Here is a 22377-nt window from a genome sequence, read left to right as displayed (position 1 = left end):
TCTTGCATAATCAGTGTTGGTGAACCTTTATGGACTAAGTAATGCTTTTCTTTTTTAAGTTTTATTTAAGTAATAGTTTTTTTGAAACCCTTTTAATTCCTTTCATTTTTTTTTCCCCCATAACCCTTTTGATGCTTGATAGCTCCATAGGGAGGTATGAGACTGCCCTATGGGAAAAAAAAGAAGTGTTAAAATACTTTTGGATAAAACAGCCTGATAAAAGAAACACCCGGCTGCCTTTGCTTCTTTGTACAAACCGGGTTTCTGTGTATCACCCCGAACTCTATTCCACCCAGAATGTATTGGGGGCAGGATTGATGGCATCTCATTTCCTGCTCCAGTCCCGCCCAGGTCTTGTGTTATGGAAGAAAGACAGCTGAGCTGATTGACGAATCAGAAATAGTGTAGGAGCGCAGGGCGTAACTACTTTCGTGGGAGAAGTAGAAATCATCTCAAAACCCCAAATGGAAAGAGGAACAGCTCAAAAGAAAAAGAAACACCTGGCCTCAGAGACACCGTGAAGCCAGACAGCTCCCTGAGACAGCTCCCTGTGGCTTTCTGATGACCTGTCCATTAGTTAAAGTGAGAATCAAGCTGCTCTTCGGACTCAGGAGTCTGTGCCAACCTGTCGAAAATTAAGAGATGCAACCACTGTTCTTTACAGAACAATTCTGCATGTCTTTCACCGGAGTAGCTTCTAATTGAAGAGCAGGCAACAGTTGTTCACGTTATAGAGGAAGCTGTTGATTAATTCAAAATTATAATTTTTTTAAATATAGAATAAGAAGCATGGGCCTAATTGCTCAAAGGAAGTTTATCATGTAAGAATTAATATATTTAATATACTGCATCATTTCCTTTCACCCCTTAAGGATGATCACAATATCCTGTCCTTTTAAGAAGCTATTAGAAATACCCCAAAACCCATCTTCTCTTGGACTTTTTCTTTTCTATTATTGCTTTTGACAGTTTATCTTTACAGTTTACAGTATAATGTCTCTATATCTGTAAGCATCCTATATCTGTAAGGGAAATGCTATAGCAGATGAAAAAGTAATCTGTATTTAACACTTTATAAGCTAACGAATTTCTCTGCCATGCATTATTTCAAGTATATCAAATCCATTTCTGTGGGATGTGTGAGCTCAATTCTGCTTTTTAAATCTTAGAGAAGGTGAGGGACTTGCCCCATGATGAAATGGACACTTGATGAAAGACATAACATTATAGTTAAAGGGGTAAGACTTTGAGTACATTAGAACTGAGTTTAAATCTTGGCAGTGCCTTACTGTGGATGTAAACGTGGGCAGTTCTTCAAGTCTCAGCTTCCTTATCTATAAAATAGTGTCTGATATTGACATCAGCTTCACCCAGTTGCTGTGAGAACAAAATGAAATGTCCCAGAGTAAAGTGCTGGGACATGGGAGGCTGGGGATCTAAGTTAGCTCTTCCTCCTGTCTGTTTCACTTCAGAGGGCATTTCCTGAATTGACTTTCAGGAATCATTTTGTAACTCAGGTAACTTTGTCAAACTCCAGGGATGGTGTCCTTTCCAAGTGGTTTAAACCCAGCAGTTAGAATCTCCCAGGGCACCGGGAAAAAAGCCATCCCCTAATTAAAGCCAGACATTTAGCCATCTTTCTCCATTAGAATTGGGAGCTGTTAGTGATTTATTAAAATCTCAGTCGCTTTTTCAAAGGATGCATGGCACCGAAAGTCTGTCTGAATATTGTTTGTTACATCAGGAGTGAGGGTTGAAAACTGTCTCCCCGTCCCTTCGCATCCTTCCTCTAACCTCACAGACACCGCGAGGTGCAGCCTCACACCAAGAGAGGATGGTGTTTGTTTTTGTTTAAAGGTCTTTCCTGTTCCTTGTGTGAAGTCATGCTCTTGATCACAGCGGGGCTGGAATCAGGGGAGATCAAAACAGCCCAGGAAGACTATCTAGGGCCATGCCAGCACCAAGGATTTCCGCCCTCTTGCACTGCCTGTGTGTTTAGGAGTGTTTTCTCCCCTGCTGGCATGCATTTGGGGGGTAGAGGAATTGGTTGGTTATTGAGAAATTATGTATTTTCTATTTCTTAAGGATTCAGATCAGTTTGGGGGTGGGTATTTGACAGATATCCTTTTAGTTGGACACTGGGCATTTGCAGCCAGAACCTCAAATTTTAAGGAAATGAATAAAAATACATGTGTATAAGTACTTGTATATATGTGTATAGAATGTATGTGTGTATGCTAGTGGTGGTTTTTTTAAATATGGTAAAATATATATATATATTCCTAATGTGAAATTCCCTGTTTTTATCATTTTTAAATGTACCGTTCTGTGTATTTAGAAAATATAAAAATGTATACATTCATACTATATAGAGAGAGTTTTAATTCATAGAATTTTAAAATTTAGAATGATCGTTATGTACATCCCTCTGTGCCTTTTATATTTCACAGTAATTGCTCAACAAGTTTTAGGGAGAAGGGATGACCTTTCTTTTTACGCCCTTGTTTATCCCTGTAGTCTTATCTCCTTGTCAAGGCCTTGGCCTCCCTTGGCTCTCTCCTCCTTGTCCTCAGACCTGCCCTTGGTCTGCCTCTTTCCACCAGACCTTTTTTCAGCTCTCTCTTTTATATCCCTTGTGTGCAACTGAATATTTGGCACAGTTTATAGGAAGCTTCCCCTTGTATTTCCAGTCCCGTGAGTATCTCATGCAGAGTCTGTATCTCTCCCTGTGCTCTCCTGTTGTGCTTTCTTATTTATGTGAAGCTCTGGGTCTCCAGCCTGAACTGCTTCTAGCTCCTCCCTCGTCAGCCTCTTCTCCCCTTACCTCTTCTTCATGATTCAGCTCCAAATTTCCACACCGCCTCCATGCCACACCCTTTTGCAGACACACCTCAGATCTCTATCAGAGCTAGATTCTTCTCCAGCACTGGCCTCTAGGTTCCCTGTCCAGTCTCCTTTGGTCTCACTCACCTCCTTGGCCTACTGGCTGCCACACCCATCTTTGTTTGCCATGTCTCTTCAGATCTGAATCTGTTGTTAGAACAGGCCAGCTTTCTCGATGGGCTTTGTGATTCTGGTAGACATCTGCCAGCTTAATCCCCTTGAGGCTAGAAATAGCACCTGATGAGAAAGAGTGGTCTGTACCCGTTTCACTTGTGCATGTCACAAGGATTCCTATAATTTCACCTAAGTGCTTTCTTGTAACTCGAAAAATGGAATGTCACTGTGGTGGAAGCTTCTAGAATTGCATTATATCATCCAGAATTATGGGCCAAGCAAGAAAGACAGGGGTGTAAAATGAATCATCAGTGTCCCACCTCCAGTTAGCCAGTCATTTTCTGCCTTACTCCATCCATCCCCTGAATTTTCTGACTTAAATTCATATGACCTGAGACCACTCAATAGAGGTGCGTGATCAGTCGCTGAGTTGTGTCCAACTCTGGCCCCATGGGCCTGCCGGGCTTCTCTGTCTATGGGATTTCCCAGACAAGAATACTGAAGTGGGTTGCCATTTCCTACTCCAAGGGATCTTCCCGACCCAGGTAGTGAACCCACATCTCTTGTGTCTCCTATATTGGCAAGTGCTTCTTTATTGCTGCGCCACCTGGGAAGCCCAGTAGGTACAGAATCCGTTTTCTCAGCCTGAAAAGCTATCAACATTATTTAAATGTTATCACAACTGTATTAAAGACTACTTCAGGATTTGGGGAGGAAATCACTCAAAACAGCACAGGCTTCCAATCCCCTAGAATCTGAGAGGTTAGCGATTTGTTTTAGCCACCATTTTATTTGAGAAAATGATTTCTTTTTCTTTTCATGAAAGTAGTTTACTCCCCCCTTGAGTGAAACTTTTAATCTTAGACTAGAAGATTTTTCTTTGGCATCACAGCTCCAGTAGATAAATTAGGGAAATATGATTCCTTCCCATGAAAATAGAGCCTGAGCTTCACCGCATGTCCATTTGTATGAGTCTCTCAACACACTGAGGTTTGTGAGTAACTTTGTGCAAGGAGGGACATCAAGTGTGTCATAAAAATACATGAACATCATTAGGCCAAGCAAGTGCTCAGGCCACTACCAGCCCTTCCCCCTCCTGTGGGTGAGATCATTAAATTCATATGTTCCTCTATTTTCCTTTGGTGTCACTGTTATGTTCTACTTAAGACTATACAAGCCCAGGAGACTACTCAGTAACCTAGACGGAATGGATATATGTATATGTATAACTGAATCACTTCGCTGTCCACCTGAACCCGCACAACAGTGTAAATAAGCATATGAGCCTTCCCAGATGGTGCTAGTGCCGCTTTACCTAGACGTTCTTTGCCATGCAGGAGACGTAAGAGATGTGGGTTCAATCCCTGGATTGGGAAGATCCCCTGGAGAAGGGAATGGCAACCCACTCAAGTATTCTTGCCAAGAGAATCGCTTGGACGAGGGAGCTTGGTGGGCTATGGTCCATGGAGTCACAGAGTTGGATATTAAAAATTAAAAAGCAAAACAAAACCAAAATAATGAAATAAGCACTTTATTTTTAAATTTTTTAATTGTTCAAATAAAAGTAAATTAAGGACTAATAAAAGACAGCCATAGTGAGGAAAAATCCTCAACTAGTAGTAAAAATATAAAATTTTCCACTAGATGAAACAAAATTCAAGTCAGTATTCAGTTAGCATATTTTTTAAAACAAGGCGCTGTATTACTATCACTTGAGTTTGTGCTGTTAGACACTATGTTGACTCCTTTGCATATTTCGTTTCATGAAATATCGTCCTCAAGATGTCCATCTGCAGTAAATTGGACAGTCAGAATTCCTGTGACCTGAAATAAATCAAAACTGAAGGCAAAAGAGATTAACAAGAAAGAGTATACAAAGTCACTCTTGTGCTGTGAATGTGAATTCCTTATCATCATCATTTCACATGGACAAATGTGGGCTTTCTGGCGATGAGCCTCTCTTCATTCTCAGACCCCAGCTATCTCTACCTTGCATCCTGGTTTTCTTAGGAGAGCGAGTTTCCTCTGGGATTCTTCTGGACTGACCTGTTGCTCATGACCAACAAGTCGGCGAGGCTAGCCACTTGGGGAGCTGGCTCATGGCAGTCAGCACGTACACCTTGGGTAGCTCAGATGTGCTGGTTTCCAGCCAAGGACATGCTTTGTGTTAAAGATAAAAAGCTCTGTTGTTCTCAGGCACAAGGCAGAGCTGCTCCCATGACACTAGGGGGAGTGTTGTAATGAAGCTCCTGGGGTAAGGTGGGTTCATGTTATTTACTTTTATTGAAGTACAGGAAAGGCCATGTAACAGACTACACTTTATTTTCCCCAAGTCTAGCAGATTCATGATTTTTTTTTTAATTGAAGTATAGTTGATTTACAGTGTTAGGTTAGTTTCTGGTATACAGTGGAGTGATTCAAATATATACACATGTATATATATATATGTGTGTGTGTGTATATATATATATATTCTTTTCAGAATTTTTCCTATTATAGGTTATTATACGATGCTGAGGGTTTCCCAGGTGGTACAATGGTAAAGAGTCCTCCTGCCAATGCAAAAGATGCAAGTTCAGTCCCTGGGTCGGGAAGATCCCCTGGAGAAGGAATGGCAACCCACTCCAGTATTCTTGCCTGGGAAGTCCCGTGGACAGAGGAGCCTGGCAGGTTACAGTCCGTGGGGTTGTAAAGAGTCGACACGACTGAGTGACTTAGCATGATTAAGTACATGCATGTGAAGGAACTATCTAAAACCAGAGGAAGGATTACCTGAGAGGATTAGAGAAAACAATACTAATCAGGATTGAGAATCATTTCTCTGGGGTCACAAAGAGTCGGGTACGACTGAGCAACTGAATACACACACACTTATGATGTTGAATATAGTTCCTTGTACTATACAGTAGAACCTTGTTATTTATCCATTTTAGAAATATGTGTGTGTATGTGTTTATCCCAAACTCTTAATGTATTCCCTCCTTCCCTTCTCGCAGCTGTAAATTTGTCTTGTCTGTGCCTCTTTCTGTTTTGTAAATGAGTTCATTTGCATCAGTTTTTTAGATTCCACATCCATGATGTATGATTTTTGTCTTTCTGTCTGAATTACTGCACTTAGTACAATAGTCTCTCAGTTCAGTTCAGTCGCTCAGTCGTGTCTGAGTCTTCGCGACCCCATGAATCGCAGCACGCCAGGCCTCCCTATCCATCACCAGCTCCCGGAGTTCACTCAGACGCACGTCCATCGAGTCAGTGATGCCATCCAGCCATCTCATCCTCTGCCCCCAATCCCTCCCAGCATCAGAGTCTTTTCCAATGAGTCAACTCTTCGAATGAGGTGGCCAAAGTACTTACTGGAGTTTCAGCTTTAGCATCATTCCTTCCAAAGAAATCCCAGGGCTGATCTCCTTCAGAATGGACTGGTTGGATCTCCTTGCAGTCCAAGAGACTCTCAGGAGTCTTCTTCGGGAATCAAGGTAGTGATTCCAGAGGTCTTTTCAAGAAAGATCATGTCATCTATCTTTGAGTAGCTCAGCTTCTATGAGCCTGAATCACCCCCTCAACACAATGAATGTGGTGAAGGGTGAAGCCTCCAGCCTTTCCTTCCTGGTGTCACTCAGCCAGGGTTCCAGGTGGGCAGACTCTAAATGAGAAACTGTAGACAACATGACCCTAGTTAGGGTTTCTTTCTAGAGCTGTGCTGCCCAAGCCATAGCCACTGGTCACAGGAAGCTATTGTGGTTTGAATTAACTGAAATTAAGAGCTCATTTCCTCATTTCAGCTGCTTAATAGTTACATGAGACAGGTGGCTTCCGGCCTGGAAAGCATGGTTGTAGACCGTTGCCATCCTTATAGAAATTTCCATCAGAATACTCTGTTCTAGAGTATTTCAGCGATTTTTATACATTTTAGAGGTTTGGGAGGAAATTAATGTAGAATATGTTCAGAGTTATATTCTTGGTGAAGATAGAGATTTAACATAGTCTTAGTTTCAAAATGATCCAAGATTGTGGGATAGACGCCAGACTTTGTGAAGTAGCTTATGAGTGTATTGAGAAATTGTGCGTAATAGAATAGTCACTCTTTCCAGAGGAAGCCTTGTGTGTGCCACCGTTCCCACCTTGAGGTGTGCCTTCCAGCTTGTGTGAAATTATCTTTCCTTTTACTGCTTATTAAAATCTTTCACATCATTTAAGCACCACTCAAGTTCCTGCCAGCCTTATGCTGATCTCCATGCCTTCCCCTACAGTCTATGATCTTCTGACTTTCCTAGTAACATATATGCAGAGCCTTTATCGCTTGCTCCAATCTGTCATATTTTACTGTGTCATCGTCCCCACCCCAACAGGCATTCTCTGTACATAAAACCCCTGAAGTTCTTTGTACACCATGATATCTTGAAAGTACTTGGCATAGCTGGCTGCTCATTTGGCAGATGTTTGTGGAGTGGCTGCTGGTTGCAGATCACTATTCTAGACATCAGGGATATGAAGAGGGAAGAGGTGATGAACAGATAAATTTGTAGGTATTTAGGGAGTTGGAGGAATGCCAGGGATGATGAATACATATCCATGTATTATTTATTTTACCATTTTATTTATTTTATAAAATCTATCACTGAAAACAGAGCAGTACAAGTGAATATCAAGTTCAGATCAAGATCATTGGACTGAACTTGACTTTCTTTTATCTTTAAAGATTACACTCCCCCACCCCCCAAGTCAAGCAGAGAAACAGCAGGAAGTTCCTTGCCTGCTGAAACAACATAAATAGATTATATCCAATGGAGCTGCCTTATTGGTGCAGTTTTTAGTTTGTTAAATGCAAAAGTTGTGTTAACAGAGACACAGGTTTCATCTCTGTGTTGGGAAGATCCCCTGGAGGAGGAAATGGCAACCCACTCCAGTATTCTTGCCTGGAGAATCGCATGGACAGAGGAGCCTGGTAGGCTATAGTCCATAGCGTCACAAAGAGTGAGACATGACTGAGATACTAAACACACACACACACATAATCTTTTACCACCTGGAATCCTTGCTTCATCAACAGGAAGTTCAGAAAATATTTATCCATTTATTCAACTGTGTATTGAGACCCTACCCCAGGGGCTCAATCCGACCTGTAGGTGAACAGGAGGTGGTCCTTGACCTCAAAGAGTTTATAGGCTATTTTGAATTCTTCAGCTAATAAATGTGAAATCTTTTAAAAATTACCCTCGAGTTTTCTCTAACCCAGTCTCAACTTGACACTCTTGTGGTCATTCTTTTGCAACAAGCCTAGAGCCATCCCCGGAGAAGGCAATGACAGCCCACTCCAGTACTCTTGCCTGGAAAATCCCATGGATGGAGGAGCCTGGTGGGCTGCCGTCTATGGGGTCGCACAGAGTCGGACACGACTGAAGCGACTTAGCAGCAGCAGTAGAGCCATCCCAGGCTTACCCCGAACTCAGACCGAGGAAGGCAGCTCTGGTTACTATAGCTTTTCCCATTTCCTTTCATCATTTCCGTCCTTTCCCTACCTTCTGCCTTCCTGGAAAATAATTATCATTTATTTCTAGATTTGTCCCTTCTAGAGGTAAATATTTCTTTTCTCATTTCTCTTATGACATGGTTTACAAAAGGCCTTTTGCCATCCAGTAGATTGGGTGAGCTTGATCCTGGCACTGTTACCATTTGAGGTCCGTTGGTGTACCCCAAGAGAGTGTGGACGTTGCTAGTGGCTATTTGCTGCCAGGCCCTGCTGAATCTCTGGTCCTGTATGACACCCAGGTCAGAGTGTTCCACCGCCATCAGATGGCAAAGAAGAGAGCACTCACGTGTGCTTGAGGAAGGTCAGTGTAGGTTTCCTGGAGATGTTGGTCTTTGAGGTAGATCTTAGAGTGAGCCCTCAGGGGATTTTAGCAGAAGGTTAGAGTTACTAGGAAGGTTAGACTTACTGTAGAGGGTATATGAAGAGTGAAGAGGCCAGTAATGAAGCTTTCGTGGTAGATGAGACCATTAACATCCCAACCAAGAGCTCTGGAAGGATCATCTTCCCCACAGCCTCCCCTACACTTGATAGTCACAGACTTTCAGTTTCATTCATCTCATGGGTATGAATTGGTTTTTCATCATTTTAATTTGCTTTTCCTTGAATACTAATGAGATTGGAGATTTTTCATATTGTTATTGGTTACTCTGTCAACCAATATTATGTATGTCTGTCTTTTCCTGAATTTGTGGAAGTTTCATGCATTCTAGTAACCAGTCTTTTAAGTATTTGCATGTATCTCCCCCTACACTGTTCTTTATGCTTTGTTCTTACTCCTGATGTCTCTTTCAATATAAGAAATTTAAAATTTTGATGTCAAATCTATAAGTCATTTACTTTAAGGTATATTCTGTTGTTACCTTGTTGAAGAAATCCTTCCCTCCTTTAGGATCATAAAGTTCCCCAATTTTTTACCTTAGTATGTAAAGTTTTAATTTAGAAGGCTTTGCCTTTGTTCCATATTGGACTTACCTGGGGGCCTGGGGAAAAGTAGGAATTTTGTTGTATTTCCCTCCAGCCAGACGTCAGCTGCAGGGTCAGCCCCTGCCCTGTTTTGTTCCATATCTGCTGTATGCTGTCCCACACCTGCTGAGGTGTCCTGTGTTCTTCCTTATCTCAGCTTGATTATCCATCTTGCCCTGTGCCAATACCACGTGGAATCCATTAGCATCGTTTTGTAGTGTGATTGATACCTGGTATGGCAGGTCCCGTACCTTCGTTCTTTCGGTTTCATTTATTTATGAAGTTATCTTACCTATTTATGCCATTACTCTTCATTAGCAATTTTAAAATTGATTGGCCAAGTAACACAAGTGCTTTTGGGATTTTTATTGGAATTGGATTGAACTAATAGATTGTTTGAGAGACCCGACCTCTATTCAGTGTTGCATCTCCTCATCCATGAAGGAACTTTCTCTCCTTTGATTCAGATCCCCTTTTATGTCCTTCGGTGCAAGATCATAGTGACCTGCACCTTAATTTCTTTATTCGTAGAAACATTCAATATTTCAGCTCCAGACCACAGAGCACCTCTACATTAATAAAAACTGTGGTCATGAAAAGCACATTTTAAAGCTTGGGATTCTGTCCTATTGAGAAAGTAGAACAAGCTTTTGTTTTCTCCTATTAGGTAACTCTCCCTCCTGTGTACATCAACAGTGATTCATGCAGATGTACCCTTTGCCACTGTACAGCAAGGTCCTGGAGGTGGCCCACAAGAGGCTTCTGCCCCTTGGCTGGTGTCCATTCAGTCAGCACTTGGTCCAGCAGCACTTTACCAAACAGTAATCCACCAACTACAATCATTATGCCTATGTATTTCCTACCCACAGTAAAATTAGGAGCAGTTTTTTCAGATGCTTTGCTTGAATTAAGAATCACTTCATCTATGGAACGTTCCTTTCCTAATGAATCATCCTTGTTTCTTTTTTAAAAAATCTTTTTAAAATCTATTTTTGGCTGTGCTGGGTCTTCATTGCTGCACAGACTTGTCTCTAGATGCATTGCGTGGGCTTCTCATTGCCGGGCCTTCTCTCGTGTAGCACAGGCTCTAGGACACATGGGCTCGGTAGTTGCGGCTCGCGGGATCTAGAGCGCAGGCTCAGTAGTTGTGGTGCACAGGCTTAGCTGCTCCGAGGCGTGTGGAATCTTCTCAGCCAGGAGTTGAACCTGTGTCTCCTGCACTGGTGGGCGGATTCTTTACCACTGAGCCCCCGGGGAAGCCCTCTTGTTTCTTTCTTTCCGTTTCCTCCCCACACACTTATTTGCCCATACCTAGTCTTCTCAGATTTCCCCCCTTCTCCTGATGTCTCATCATCGCTAAAGTGACACTAGGTTCAACCTCTAGTTTTCCAATAAAATGTTAATCACTCCAGCATTTATATTAAAATCTCAACCCATTCTTACTCATAAAAACCATATTTATTCCTTAGTATTATTACATTTGACTACCATATAACCCAAGTTGAGACCTACTTAAACATCAGTACTGTTTAGTCAGGAGACTTTCATTCTGACATAAAAACCATCAAAAAACATAGTAAAGGTACATTTTTTATAAAGATGTAATGGATAAAAGTGATTTAAGTAGATAAATAGCCTCTGGACTGGCTTAACCCACTCCAGTGTTCTTGCGTGGAGAATCCCAGGGACGGGGGAGCCTGATGGGCTGCCGTCTATGGGGTCGCACAGAGTCGGACACGATTGAAGCGACTTAGCAGCAGCAGCAGGACTGGCTTAACACCTAACGCTTGTTATTTGTGAGTTAATCTCTGATTTCAGTACATTAAGGATGAAAGAAGAGAAAGAGGTTGCTTCAAATACTACAGTTGATGAGAAGGGAATCTGGTAGTGAATTTTAAGCAATTACAGAAAACCTCACTAGGCTTTCTATTAATTTTTTAACCAGATGAAACTTAACATTTTTATTGTCATTTGTGTTTGTCCAGCTTCCAATTGTGGAAAAGATAAGAACCATTGCCCAGTCTGTCTATGGAGCCAAAGATATTGAACTCTCTCCAGAAGCACAATCCAAAATAGATCGTTACACGGAACAGGTAAAAGTTGTACTCTTAGGGAAAAAAATCCAGCTTAAGCTTTTGAAATTATTCACCCTGAATTGAGAGCTGGCATATGTTCCACCAGCTGAATTTGGCTTAATCTACTGTGTGGTCTACAAAAATTAAGTTAATATCCCTGGATAGGATATTGACTGGAGTTATGTTGAGAGGATATACCCTCTGACATACACATCATTGACTTTTGTGGTTATAAATGTGTCTAATACAGGTTGTATCCACGTGTATCTGTGGTGTGTGATCTTTAGGCCCTACTTATTAGCCAGAAACACTAAAAGTGTTCTTGGGTGTGCAGCTGTGGAGTCAGAGTTAAATGATCTGTAGTGCTTCTTTTTACTGTCTTAAAAATGTTAGCACAGTGCCAGGTTAGTTAAATAAGACTGCCGTGCATAAAGATGGGGGTGCTTGGTGTCCTTTTTTGTATAAGTGCTTCCTTGGCTTGGTGCTGAGATTGTCCACCATGGGTGAAGGCTCCCTTCCCTTCTGCTGTGCAGGTGACCAAGATGCAGCAGCGGGAGTCTAGCCCCATAATGGTCATGTCGGATAGGCTCTGCAGAGTGTGTTCATCCACCCTGACCAAAGGGGCCCTGTGCCTCAAACGTCCCCTCCTGTTTACTATGATCAATAGAACTCAGAGCTCTTCAAGAGTTTGCTGGCAAAAGAGTTTCATGAAGAGTATCATTGATATATTTTTTCATCTCCCCAGCTCTTAAATTCTATTTTTAATGCATATTTAATATTTTGTCCTATGCTACCAACTCTCACCAGAGTATTCTCCCAGATTTGATAAGATAGTCAACAATTCATTTCTTCTTAGAATTTTCCAAGGGCTTAGAATGCTCTTGACTTGTATTTAAAAAAAAAAGAAAAATGATTCCTAAAATTTGCTGTACACACTGACATTGTTCTGCAGTGAAATTTTGACTTATGTGCAATGAAATGAGTAAAATAAGGTCATTGTCATGAGGATTTTTTTCCCCCATGAGTTTTTAATAATGCTATTTAAGGACTATTTTTAATTCCAATATTAGATCCTTCCTGACTTTTTTCTGAGGCTTAAAAATTTACAAAGTAATAGGGTGATAGTACATAGCATGCTGGGTTTTTTAAAAATATATTCTTAACTGGTAAACTTTTAAATTGGCAAACCCTTATCAGTTCACAAAAATTGTTTCAATGTTTGATTGATCTCTGAAACCCCAAATTCTGGGCACTGTTTCTGCAGAGCAATCTTGATTAACCCCAGCAGATTTCTGATCAGCGTCTATTAAGAGAATAGAGAACAGCCCCACCCCACCCCTCAGTTGATAGTTCAATAAAATTTTCCAAATAGTCCTAGATTGAATCATAAGAAATTCTGTGTGGGTTACCTCTGGAGATTTCATTCCTTTTATCTCTGTCTGTCCACCCAGAGAATGTTTCTTAAAAGTTATGTGTCAAGTGTGTGGTTGCAGTTAATCAGCCAAGTCTCTGAGGAGGCACTGTGTACCCTTAATCGGGACCAGGCTGCAAGGACACTGTCCTTTTTGTGAGACCCCACATGTGACTTCCTGCCCTTTCACCTTTGAAAACTCTGGGTCAGGCATCGCCTTTGGTCCTTAAAAATAAGAGGCTTAAATAGTGACCTCATCTCAGTTCATATAATGTAATCGCAGATCAAATAGCCGTGATTCATAAAGCAACACAAAGCGGCCCTTTGCTTGCTAACAGCCGCCAAGAACGAGTGAACAGTGGGACTAAAAGCCTCATTACGGAGCCTTTCTCCAGATTACCTTTCTGAGTCCCGGATATTAATATTCTTGGAAAGTGGTTTCTTCAGCTGCTGCTGCCGAGCCACCCTCCCTTCAAACACACACATAATAGTGTCTTTCTGCAACAAGAATTATCCAAAATAAGTAATAGACACCCTCAGCTTGCCAGGTGATGATCAGGTGTAGCTGAGTTTCACTCCCATCTTCTTGGTCAGTGAACAAGCAATAACAAGCACTACCGTGTGTGTGGATCTGAGCCGTGGGGGTTCTGGAAGGGGGTGCAGGTCAAACAAGTACAAAGAACATTTTTGCTCAAGGAACACTTTTTCTTGCCTTTCTTACAGGGATTTGGAAATTTGCCCATCTGCATGGCGAAGACCCACCTCTCCCTGTCTCACCAACCTGACAAGAAAGGCGTACCCAAGGGTTTCATTCTACCCATTAGTGACGTCCGGGCCAGCATAGGCGCCGGATTCATTTATCCATTGGTTGGAACGGTGAGTGTGTAACATCCTCCCAGAACCTTCCCCAGTCTGTGTTGTTATGACTCCTAAAATCCTTAGGTTCTGTGAACGCCTTGCAGACCAGATATTGGAAAGTAACTAATAGGATTTGCTATTTTCCTAAGTACTCTCTTCCACAATGAAAGGATGCACCTGCCACTGTGGTTTGGATTTTTATTTTCTTTAGATCATGTGTTCAGGACTCCTTGAGTCATAAAATTGACTCTCCCCTTATAGAACACGGAATAGAATAACTTGGGAGAATCCAGTCTGCTGTTGAGATGGGGGTGGGGGGTGGCTTAGTCCAGGACTGCTGGTTCTTCATGTCATTGTGCTCAGAATAAAAAGACTTCACTGCAGTGGAATAAATGGAGGCCACCACCAAGTCCAAGAGATAGGACCAGCCCCCTACCCCAGAGCTGGGAAATCAGTCTCTCACCCTCCACCTCTTTGTCAGGACTGCCTTAGGAAATGAGTGAATCACGTGAGTTCCAGGTTTTGACCTTATTCTGGGGAGACATTGTTACCACGGGATGGTTATTGTTATTTCAAAGCTTCTCTTTGGACAGAAGGGAGATAGTGCAGAAGTGAAAGCTTATCAAAGTACTTAAAACCCAGGATGATGGCCTTAATACATAAAATGCCTCATTACAGCTACTCAGTGATGTGGTGGGTTCCCTTGGTAACCGTCAGTGACTGAAGTTTGTTTTCTCATCATGGAATGCTCTTGGTTGAGCAGAAAAATTCTTAATTGTCTCTGTTGTCGTCATTGTTGTTGTTACAAGCTGATCCAAGTCCAAGCAGGAAACATAACAATTTTTTAAAATAAGCCAGGTGGCTCTGTTGTTTAAGCAATGGATGGGTAAAAAATGCGTAATGAGGACAGAGTTGCTTGCCTTCATATTTGCATGTTTCATCTGATATTGGGCAAAATGTTTTCAATAAGTGTTTCTTGAATTCTTAATGTCCGTGAGGCACAGAGATACTATACGAAGTAAATGTGAGACGCATAGGGTTGAACAGCACAGAGGTGTGTAGAAAGTGTGATGATGATGATGTTGTTCAGTCGCTCAGTCGTGTCTGACTCTTTGTGACCCCATGGACTGCAGCACGCCAGGCTTCCCTGTCCTTCACTGTCTCCCAGAGTTTGCTCAAACTCATGTCCATTGAGTCCGTAATACATTCCAACCATCTCATCCTCTGCCGCCCCCTTCTCCTGCCTTCAGTCTTTCCCAGCATCAGGGTCTCCTCCAGTGAATCGGCCCTTCACATCTGGTGGCTTAAGTATTGGAGCTTCAAACTTGGTGTTAACATCTTAATGCCCTCTGGGCATAGGAGAGACAACAGCTGTTTCTACTGGTTGCAGGCAGGGTCTGTGAGGGAGAAAAAGAGAATCAACCTCCAACAACTGTGGAAACAGTGAATTTTGAGTCAAAGGCACAGAGATACATGGTAGCCTTCGTGGGTTAATCCAGTATGCCTGGAGTTGGACAGGGGTTGAGAGATTGAGAAATGGGATTAGAATAGCAAGATCGATTCAAGCTGTTAAGGATCTGAACTGCCAACTGAAAGACCTTGGATTTTATCTCATGCACAATGGAAAGCTGCAGTAAGGTGGGTTTTGCACCTGGATTTTATTCTTTTTCTTTCTTTCTTTGTTATATTTATGTATTTATTATTTGGCTATGCTGCTTGGTTTTCAGGATCTTAGTTCCCCAACCTGGAATTGAACCCTGGGGGCCCTGGCCATGAACGCACCAGTTCCTAGCCACTGGACTGCCAGGAAATTCCCCTGGTTTTTATTCTTATAATAAGAAAAGGAAAATGTCCGATTTATATTTTAGAAAAATAGCTCTGGTAACAGTGGGAGAGTGTTGAGAGGGAAGAGAAGCAGACCGAGGGAGACATGGGCCGAGTAAAGAGGTGCTCAAGGTTAGCTCAGCAGCCACAGAAGAGGAGCAGTGAATTCCAGACATATTGTGAAGGTGGCCCCCTGCACGTGGGCTTGGGGGTTGGGTCACTTCCAGCCTGACTACGGATGGTGATGCTGCTGGGTGTGGAAGGAACAGTCAAGAAGTCAGGTTGACAGGGCCAGAAATGCATCTGGCCCGGAGACAGAGAGCTGGAAGGGCTCATAGGGTCTATATAGCATGATCTGTGAATCCATTGGAAACACAGACACAACAACCAGGAGAAAGGAACAGGCAGGAAGAAAGCCCTGAGAATTTTACGAATATACATGAGGGTGGATACTGGGGAGAAGCAAAGACCAGCACAAGAGAAATGAGAAGAGGGAGAGAGTGGTACTCGGAAAACATCCAAGTTCACAGAGCCGACTGGATAGCAGGAGCCCCCGGGAAGCTGGGAAGACCCTGGGGCACAGGGAGACCACGGGGTACACAGGAGCTGGTGATGGAGTCTCTCATTGAAGGAGGGGTAAAACCAGTACTGGCAGAGGGAGAAGGGGTCAAGGAAAACAGGTTCTGAATGGTATCTTGGAAAAGGCTCAGCTGAAGGTAAAAAGTAATCAGATCAGTGGTCCAGGGGAGAGAGGAGGAGGGGACAGACTGCAGAAGGACACCAAGGACTTTTTAGTGGGTGATAGAAATATGTGATAGAAATATTCTGTACTTTAACTGTGGTTCCACTACACATGTACATGTGTCAAAACTCATAGAGAGCCATGTTATTTAAGGGTGAATTTTATTGGGTGTAATTTAATCATACTTCGACTTCCCTGGTGGCTCAGACGGTAAAGTGTCTGCCTACAATGCGTAGACCTGGGTTCAATCCCTGGGTCAGGAAGATCTCCTGGAGAAGGTAGTGGCAACCCACTCCAGTATTCTTGCCTGGAAAATCCCACAGACGGAGGAGCATGGTAGGCTACAGTCCATGAGGTTGCAAAGAGTCAGACACGACTGAGTGACTTCACTTTCTTTAATCATACTTCACTTAACATAACCACCAGGAGCGCTTGCTTTGTATTCCTTAAAATGTCCTCAGTGATAGCAGGCACTTAGAGTCAGAGATCATCTGAGCTTCAGTCGGTGAAGGCCTTTGCTTAGGGGAAGAGCACCTCTGGATGGTCCAGGCTTAGACCAGGGAGCCGGGGCCATGAGGGTCCCAAAGAGCATGGAACAGTGGGTACCACCAAGAAGAAAATTAGCCCAGTCCATGACCTGTCCTGTCTTTTGCTGCACAGATCTAGGATCCCATAGTAGTTCTGCCAACAGTTTCATTCATTCATTCAGAAAGTGTGCACATGACTCTGTGGTTCCTGTTATGGGAAGCCCCAAAATAAAGCATTTTTCTCCACCTCAGGCAGCTTACTGCCCCTAGTAAAGAGATGTGAAATTAACAAAGAAAATGGTTTGTTGTAAAAATTGTGACTCAGAAGATGACACCTTCACTCATTTCTGAGTATTTAATAGTCATTAAATACGGATCATAATTTTAAATCTTTGGAGTCACTAAGCAAATAGATGCTATGAATCTCTTCGCACCTCAACTCATACCCCCACAACCACAGCCTTGTAAGGTCATTTCTGGAAAGTCAGTTTCCGTCAGCTTGCATGGGTGGGTGACCACTAGTCCATCCCTCTGTTCTTCTGCTCCTGCTCGACGCCTGACCAGTTAGAAGATGAAGGTGTGACCAGTCCTTGAGAGTGACCTCAGGCTGGCTGGGTTCCCTGAGGAGGTCCCCCTGCCTCCCCCCAGGGCAGAGCAGTGAGCATGGGCCCCTGGGGTAAAATCCTCCAAAACAATCATGAGGAGCGAGGAAGGAAGTGGTGCATGAGGAAAGAAGTTCCTGAAGGTCAGGAAGTATCGCATGGAGGCAGTGGCCTGAGGTCTGCTTTCTGTGACCGAGCCAGAAGCTGCTGTGTCCAGGGCAAACGCACCGCGGGAGGCCAGGATCGCCTAATAAGGACAGATATTTACTTTTACTTGACCCAGTCCTGGGCCCTGCCACAGTCTGCAAGAATGCTTCTAATAGTCATCATCCATGTGGGAGACATAGTGTAGTAATTTCCTGCTGAGATGACGCGGGGGGGGGAAGGGGGTTGAGGACACTGGGGTGACTGGCTCCTGCAGGTGGGAAAATTCTAGTGTAATTAATCACCCTGACCCATGATCACTCCACACGTGCTTATTTGAGTGCCTTTGAAACAGGCGTCCGACTCTCCTTTCCAGGAAAAACCCCTGGAAAGATCCTCAGTTTTTCTGCATTGTGCATTCATTCATTCATACTTGTAAATCACATGGAGATGAACATGCTCCAGTCCTCTTCCATGCGTCCTTATGTTGGACACTAGTAAGTAAAATCACACAGGTGCAGAATGCTGTGGGCTTTATAAGAAAGAGAAATCCCTACGGTGTGTCCTTGAGGAAGGCATGTCCCCCTGGCTGTCTAGTAGATCTGAAAGTGGAGAATCCCCACACAAGCACGTCCCTCCGCAAACAGTAAGTATCTTCAGTGTTCTGACTCTGGGACATCCCAGGGTGAAGTGCTAGAGAGTTAAGTTTTTTCCCCCCAGATTTAGTTTTCTAAGTATTTACTTTCACTCTTCACCCTTATTTACAAGCCAGAGTTTTCTGCCACTGAATGATTTCATCATATTTTGTTTAGTTACTGCTTTAGTTGGAATTGATCACCAATTAATGATCTCCAGCACGTGTAGCCACTTTATTAGTACATTTCACTTTATAGGAGCACCTAGTAGTTCAAGAGTTCCTCAGCTAAGGTCATCTAAGACTTTTTGCCCCATCCTTGCGTGCTCTGGGTGAGTTTTCCATCTCTCTGTAAGTAATTTTTCCTCCCTGAAATATCTTCATTCCTGCTAAGCTCCATCCTTGTATCCTTGCGTCTCTTTAATGACATTATCCTTATATATTCTTTCCATCATATTTTAAAAATAATTTCATTTATCTGGCTGTGCTGGGTCTTAGTCATGGCATGCAGGAGCTTCTCATTGTGATGTTCAGGCTCTCTAGTTGTGACTTAGTTACCCCACGGCATGGAGAATCTTAGTTCTCTGACCAGGGATCAACCTCGTGTCCTCTGCATTGGAAGGCAGATTCTTAATCAGTGGACCAGCAGGAAAGTTCCTCCATCGTATTATGGAAAGCTACAAAAACGTATAATATCCAACACAGTCACCAGTTAGTACATCTCCTTATAAGAAATAGTTTAGCAATACAGATCTTTGGTGTGGAGAGAGAAGAACAGATTTTCCAACACTCTATTGTACAGATTAGCCTCTTATGTTTCCAAAAAGTCTTTCAAAGCTTATGGTTTATAGTGTTCAGTAAACCTTGGTAGCTTATAAAACTTCTCTAAAACAATCTCATGCACACCCTTCCCACCCCATTCCCCCAGAGTTTAGTAGGTGGTCTTTGTCTGGTGGTCCCATTGCTTTGATATGGTTTTTAAGTTTTTATAATAATTTTTCAGGGTTGTTTAATCCTTTGACATAAATGTCATGGCATAAAAACATTAATATGTAAGCAAAGTTTATGAAATTATATTATTGGGATGTAAATTACATTCCATATAGAAGAGATTAGAAAGACGCCAAAATGTCAACATGGGGCTGACATTATGAGCAGCTGCTTTTCTTTACATTTCTGCTTACTTCGGATTACTGCACAAGCATATGTCACTTTCATAACATGAAAATACAATAAAAAGAGAAATGATAAACAAAGGATTTGAGAAAATGTTTTGTGAGGGCCAGTTAGTTGCACAAGAGTCAGAACACGTGTATGGCAGGTAGACTTAGGTGGGTAGAGTCATCTTGTCCTTCCTGGCTGCCTCGTAGTGTTTTAACACCTGGACTCTTTGGGACACCAAAGAGAGCCCCAAAGAGCTGGAATGTTCCTATAAGAAATCCACTCCTGTGTGTTGTCTGTTGACTGATGTTTCCTGGCCCCAAATTCGGCTAAGGGAACGCAAGATCGTTTTGTCCTTGTTAATTTGTTTCCTCGCTCCTGCCATGGGTTGGAGAGAGGCTGACCACTTCCCTTCATTTTACGAGGCTTCCTCACACAAGGAAGTGTTGTCAGAACAGTTGGCTTGGAGAGGTATCCAACCAAGTGTGAATTCCTAGCACATGCCCATTTGAAGTTAGTTTTTGGTGTATCAGACCGTTTTCTTTTGATACCATGTGAGGCAATGAGATTGGCTCCTGAAGATCTAGGAAATCTTCTTAAACATGAAGTCTTTATTGACAAACTTAGGACATAAAATTAGGACATGTTGGCTATTGAGGACAAGAATCTGGACCAGAATCTTGGGCTTAAGCCATCCTGCAGAAGGGATTAAGAATTCCTGCAGCGTTTATATGGTGTTTGGTGCCAGTTAGAGCAGCGGTCCCCAACCTTTTTGGCACCAGGAACTGGTTTCACGGAAGACAGTTTTTTGACGGATGACAGGGTGGTGGTTTCAGGATGATTCAAGCACGTTACATTTATTGCAGGCTTTATTTCTATTATTATTACATTGTGATATATAATGAAATAATTGTACAATTCACCATAATATGGAATCAGATCATCAGGTATTAGATTCTCATAAGGAGTGTGCACCCTGAATCCTTTGCATGCACAGTTGACAGTAGAGTTCCAGCTCCTCTGAGCTCTAGAATCTAAGGCTGCTGCTGACCAGAAAGAGGGCGGAGCTTAGGCAGTCACGTGGGAGACGGAGTGGCTGCAGATCCAGATGAAGCCCACCTCTCACCTCCTGCGTTGCAACCTGGTTCCTAACAGGCCATGGACCAGTACCAGTCCACGGCCTGAGGTCTGGGGAACCCTGAGTTAGAGCATTTCTGGAGCACAGAGTGGCCACTTGAAACTGTAGAGAGGCTGCTAGTGCTTTGGTCTCACAGGCTGATGAGGGGAGAAGAGCACCTTGGCTGGAGGGCTGGGGTGGGCTGTAGGATGCAATGGGCCAGGGTTCCAGGGCCTGTTCAGGGCAGCTTCCCTCTCCCTTCCTCCACCCTTCACTTTGGTCCCTGTGCTCTCTTTGGAGCAGAGGATGTGATCCTGGGCAGGGCACGTGTGTCCATGCCATGAGCAGTCCGGATCGTAACCCTGAGAGCGTGGACAGTGGACATCTGTCCAAGGAAAGGGGACTGAAAACTCAGCAGTAAAACCCGCAGCGGATTATGGAACGAGTAAAGGGCCCTGGTGTGGCCTTCGTGTCCGCTCTGGGACCCGATCCAGCCTCATCTCTGCCCAGGTGCCCCTCTGTCGGCCTCGGTTGGCCTGTCTCTGGAAAGCAGGAAATTCCCGGAGTGTGTTTGCGAAACCAGTGATGTCATCCACAGCAAACGCTGGGTGGAGGGTTACTGGTCTGGAAGGAAAGGGGGCCCGTGAAACAGTGAGCCGGGGCCCCACCCAGCCAAGTCATTGCCGCTTTCTTTCTCACATTTCACTTAAGCTCACTTTGTTTTCCGTTCTACTCCCTCTCCTGTAAAAAGTATGTCTCGTTTCCGCTGGACTGGATTCAGGTCAGTGAAGTTATTCTGCAGCTCACTGGGGAGACGTTTTCTTCTTTGGGGATGCATGGTTATAAACCTGGTCCATTCACTTAGGCATGAATTAAATTCAGACCTTGTAGGTTTGAGCCCAATGCACTGCTCCCCACATTTTCCAGAAACTCATGGCCCAGTACACACACACACACTCCCCGAGCTGCCTTTCAATGACATAGGTAAGCAGTTGTGTTCTACAGAGCTCCCGTCACACAAGATCACTCAGGTTGCCTCTGCACGTGTCCTTCCTAATTCCAGGGCTCCTTGACCCCAGTGAACCTGACACCTAAAATCTCTCTGATTAGCTTGAAGTGATCCAGACCCGCCTCACACTGCCCGAAGCCTCCCCTCCCCACCTGGCCTCACTTTCTTCGTATGGCTGTGTCCTTTCACCCCATTCCTGGGGACCTGGTCTGTTTCCTCTCTCCCACCCAGCTTGGGTCTCTCCCACCGCTCTTCCTCATCCTGACATCACGGTTTCCTGCTTTCTCCCAAACATGCCCTTCCTCTGGCCCAGATGTCACTCACTTCCTCTTATCCCAGGGCGGCTGCAGCAAGCTGTCCCCTTCCGGGTGTCCAGAGGACAGGCACACGTGTGTCTGTCCCATCAGGAGAGAACATGTCCCTGCCTTTTCACTACGTGTTTCCAGCAAAGGAAGGTGACCAGCAGCATTCTCCATTTCCAGAAACTGTTTTTCAGATTGATGAGCCAGAGGAAGCTTCGTGACTCAGGAAAATGATATTTGCCCCTCGACCACATAAGGTTATCTAAGGTCCAGTCCATTAGTTTCAGGGATCTTGTCTCCCTGAGTTTGATGCTAATTTATTTTTAGCATAAATATAAAATGACTTCAAATGAAATCAGCCTGAGCTGGGGAAACATGCTGAGTAATAGCATTACCAGATATTTCTATTATTGAGTTAACCTTTTAAAATTGGGTTAAATTTTTAGCCCACTGCTATTAACCCTACGTGTAGGCTCTGTCT

General features: G+C 43.4%; 1 protein-coding gene across 2 annotated transcripts in view; it reads left to right on the top strand.

Moving 5' to 3' along the window:
• The window catches only part of MTHFD1L (methylenetetrahydrofolate dehydrogenase (NADP+ dependent) 1 like), a 181164-nt gene that overhangs the window by 114467 nt on the left and 44320 nt on the right, over positions 1–22377 (top strand). For both annotated transcript variants that reach the window (XM_006080210.4, XM_025294367.3), the window contains exons 25-26: positions 11476–11583; positions 13700–13852. In XM_006080210.4, the coding sequence (XP_006080272.3) occupies positions 11476–11583; positions 13700–13852 (261 nt within the window). The remainder of the gene's footprint in view (positions 1–11475; positions 11584–13699; positions 13853–22377) is intronic.

The sequence above is a fragment of the Bubalus bubalis genome, chromosome 10, assembly GCF_019923935.1.
Source record: "Bubalus bubalis isolate 160015118507 breed Murrah chromosome 10, NDDB_SH_1, whole genome shotgun sequence".
Classification (NCBI taxonomy): domain Eukaryota; kingdom Metazoa; phylum Chordata; class Mammalia; order Artiodactyla; family Bovidae; genus Bubalus; species Bubalus bubalis.
The sequence above is the reverse complement of the archived record's forward strand: the minus strand, read 5'-3'. Positions and strand labels throughout refer to the sequence as shown.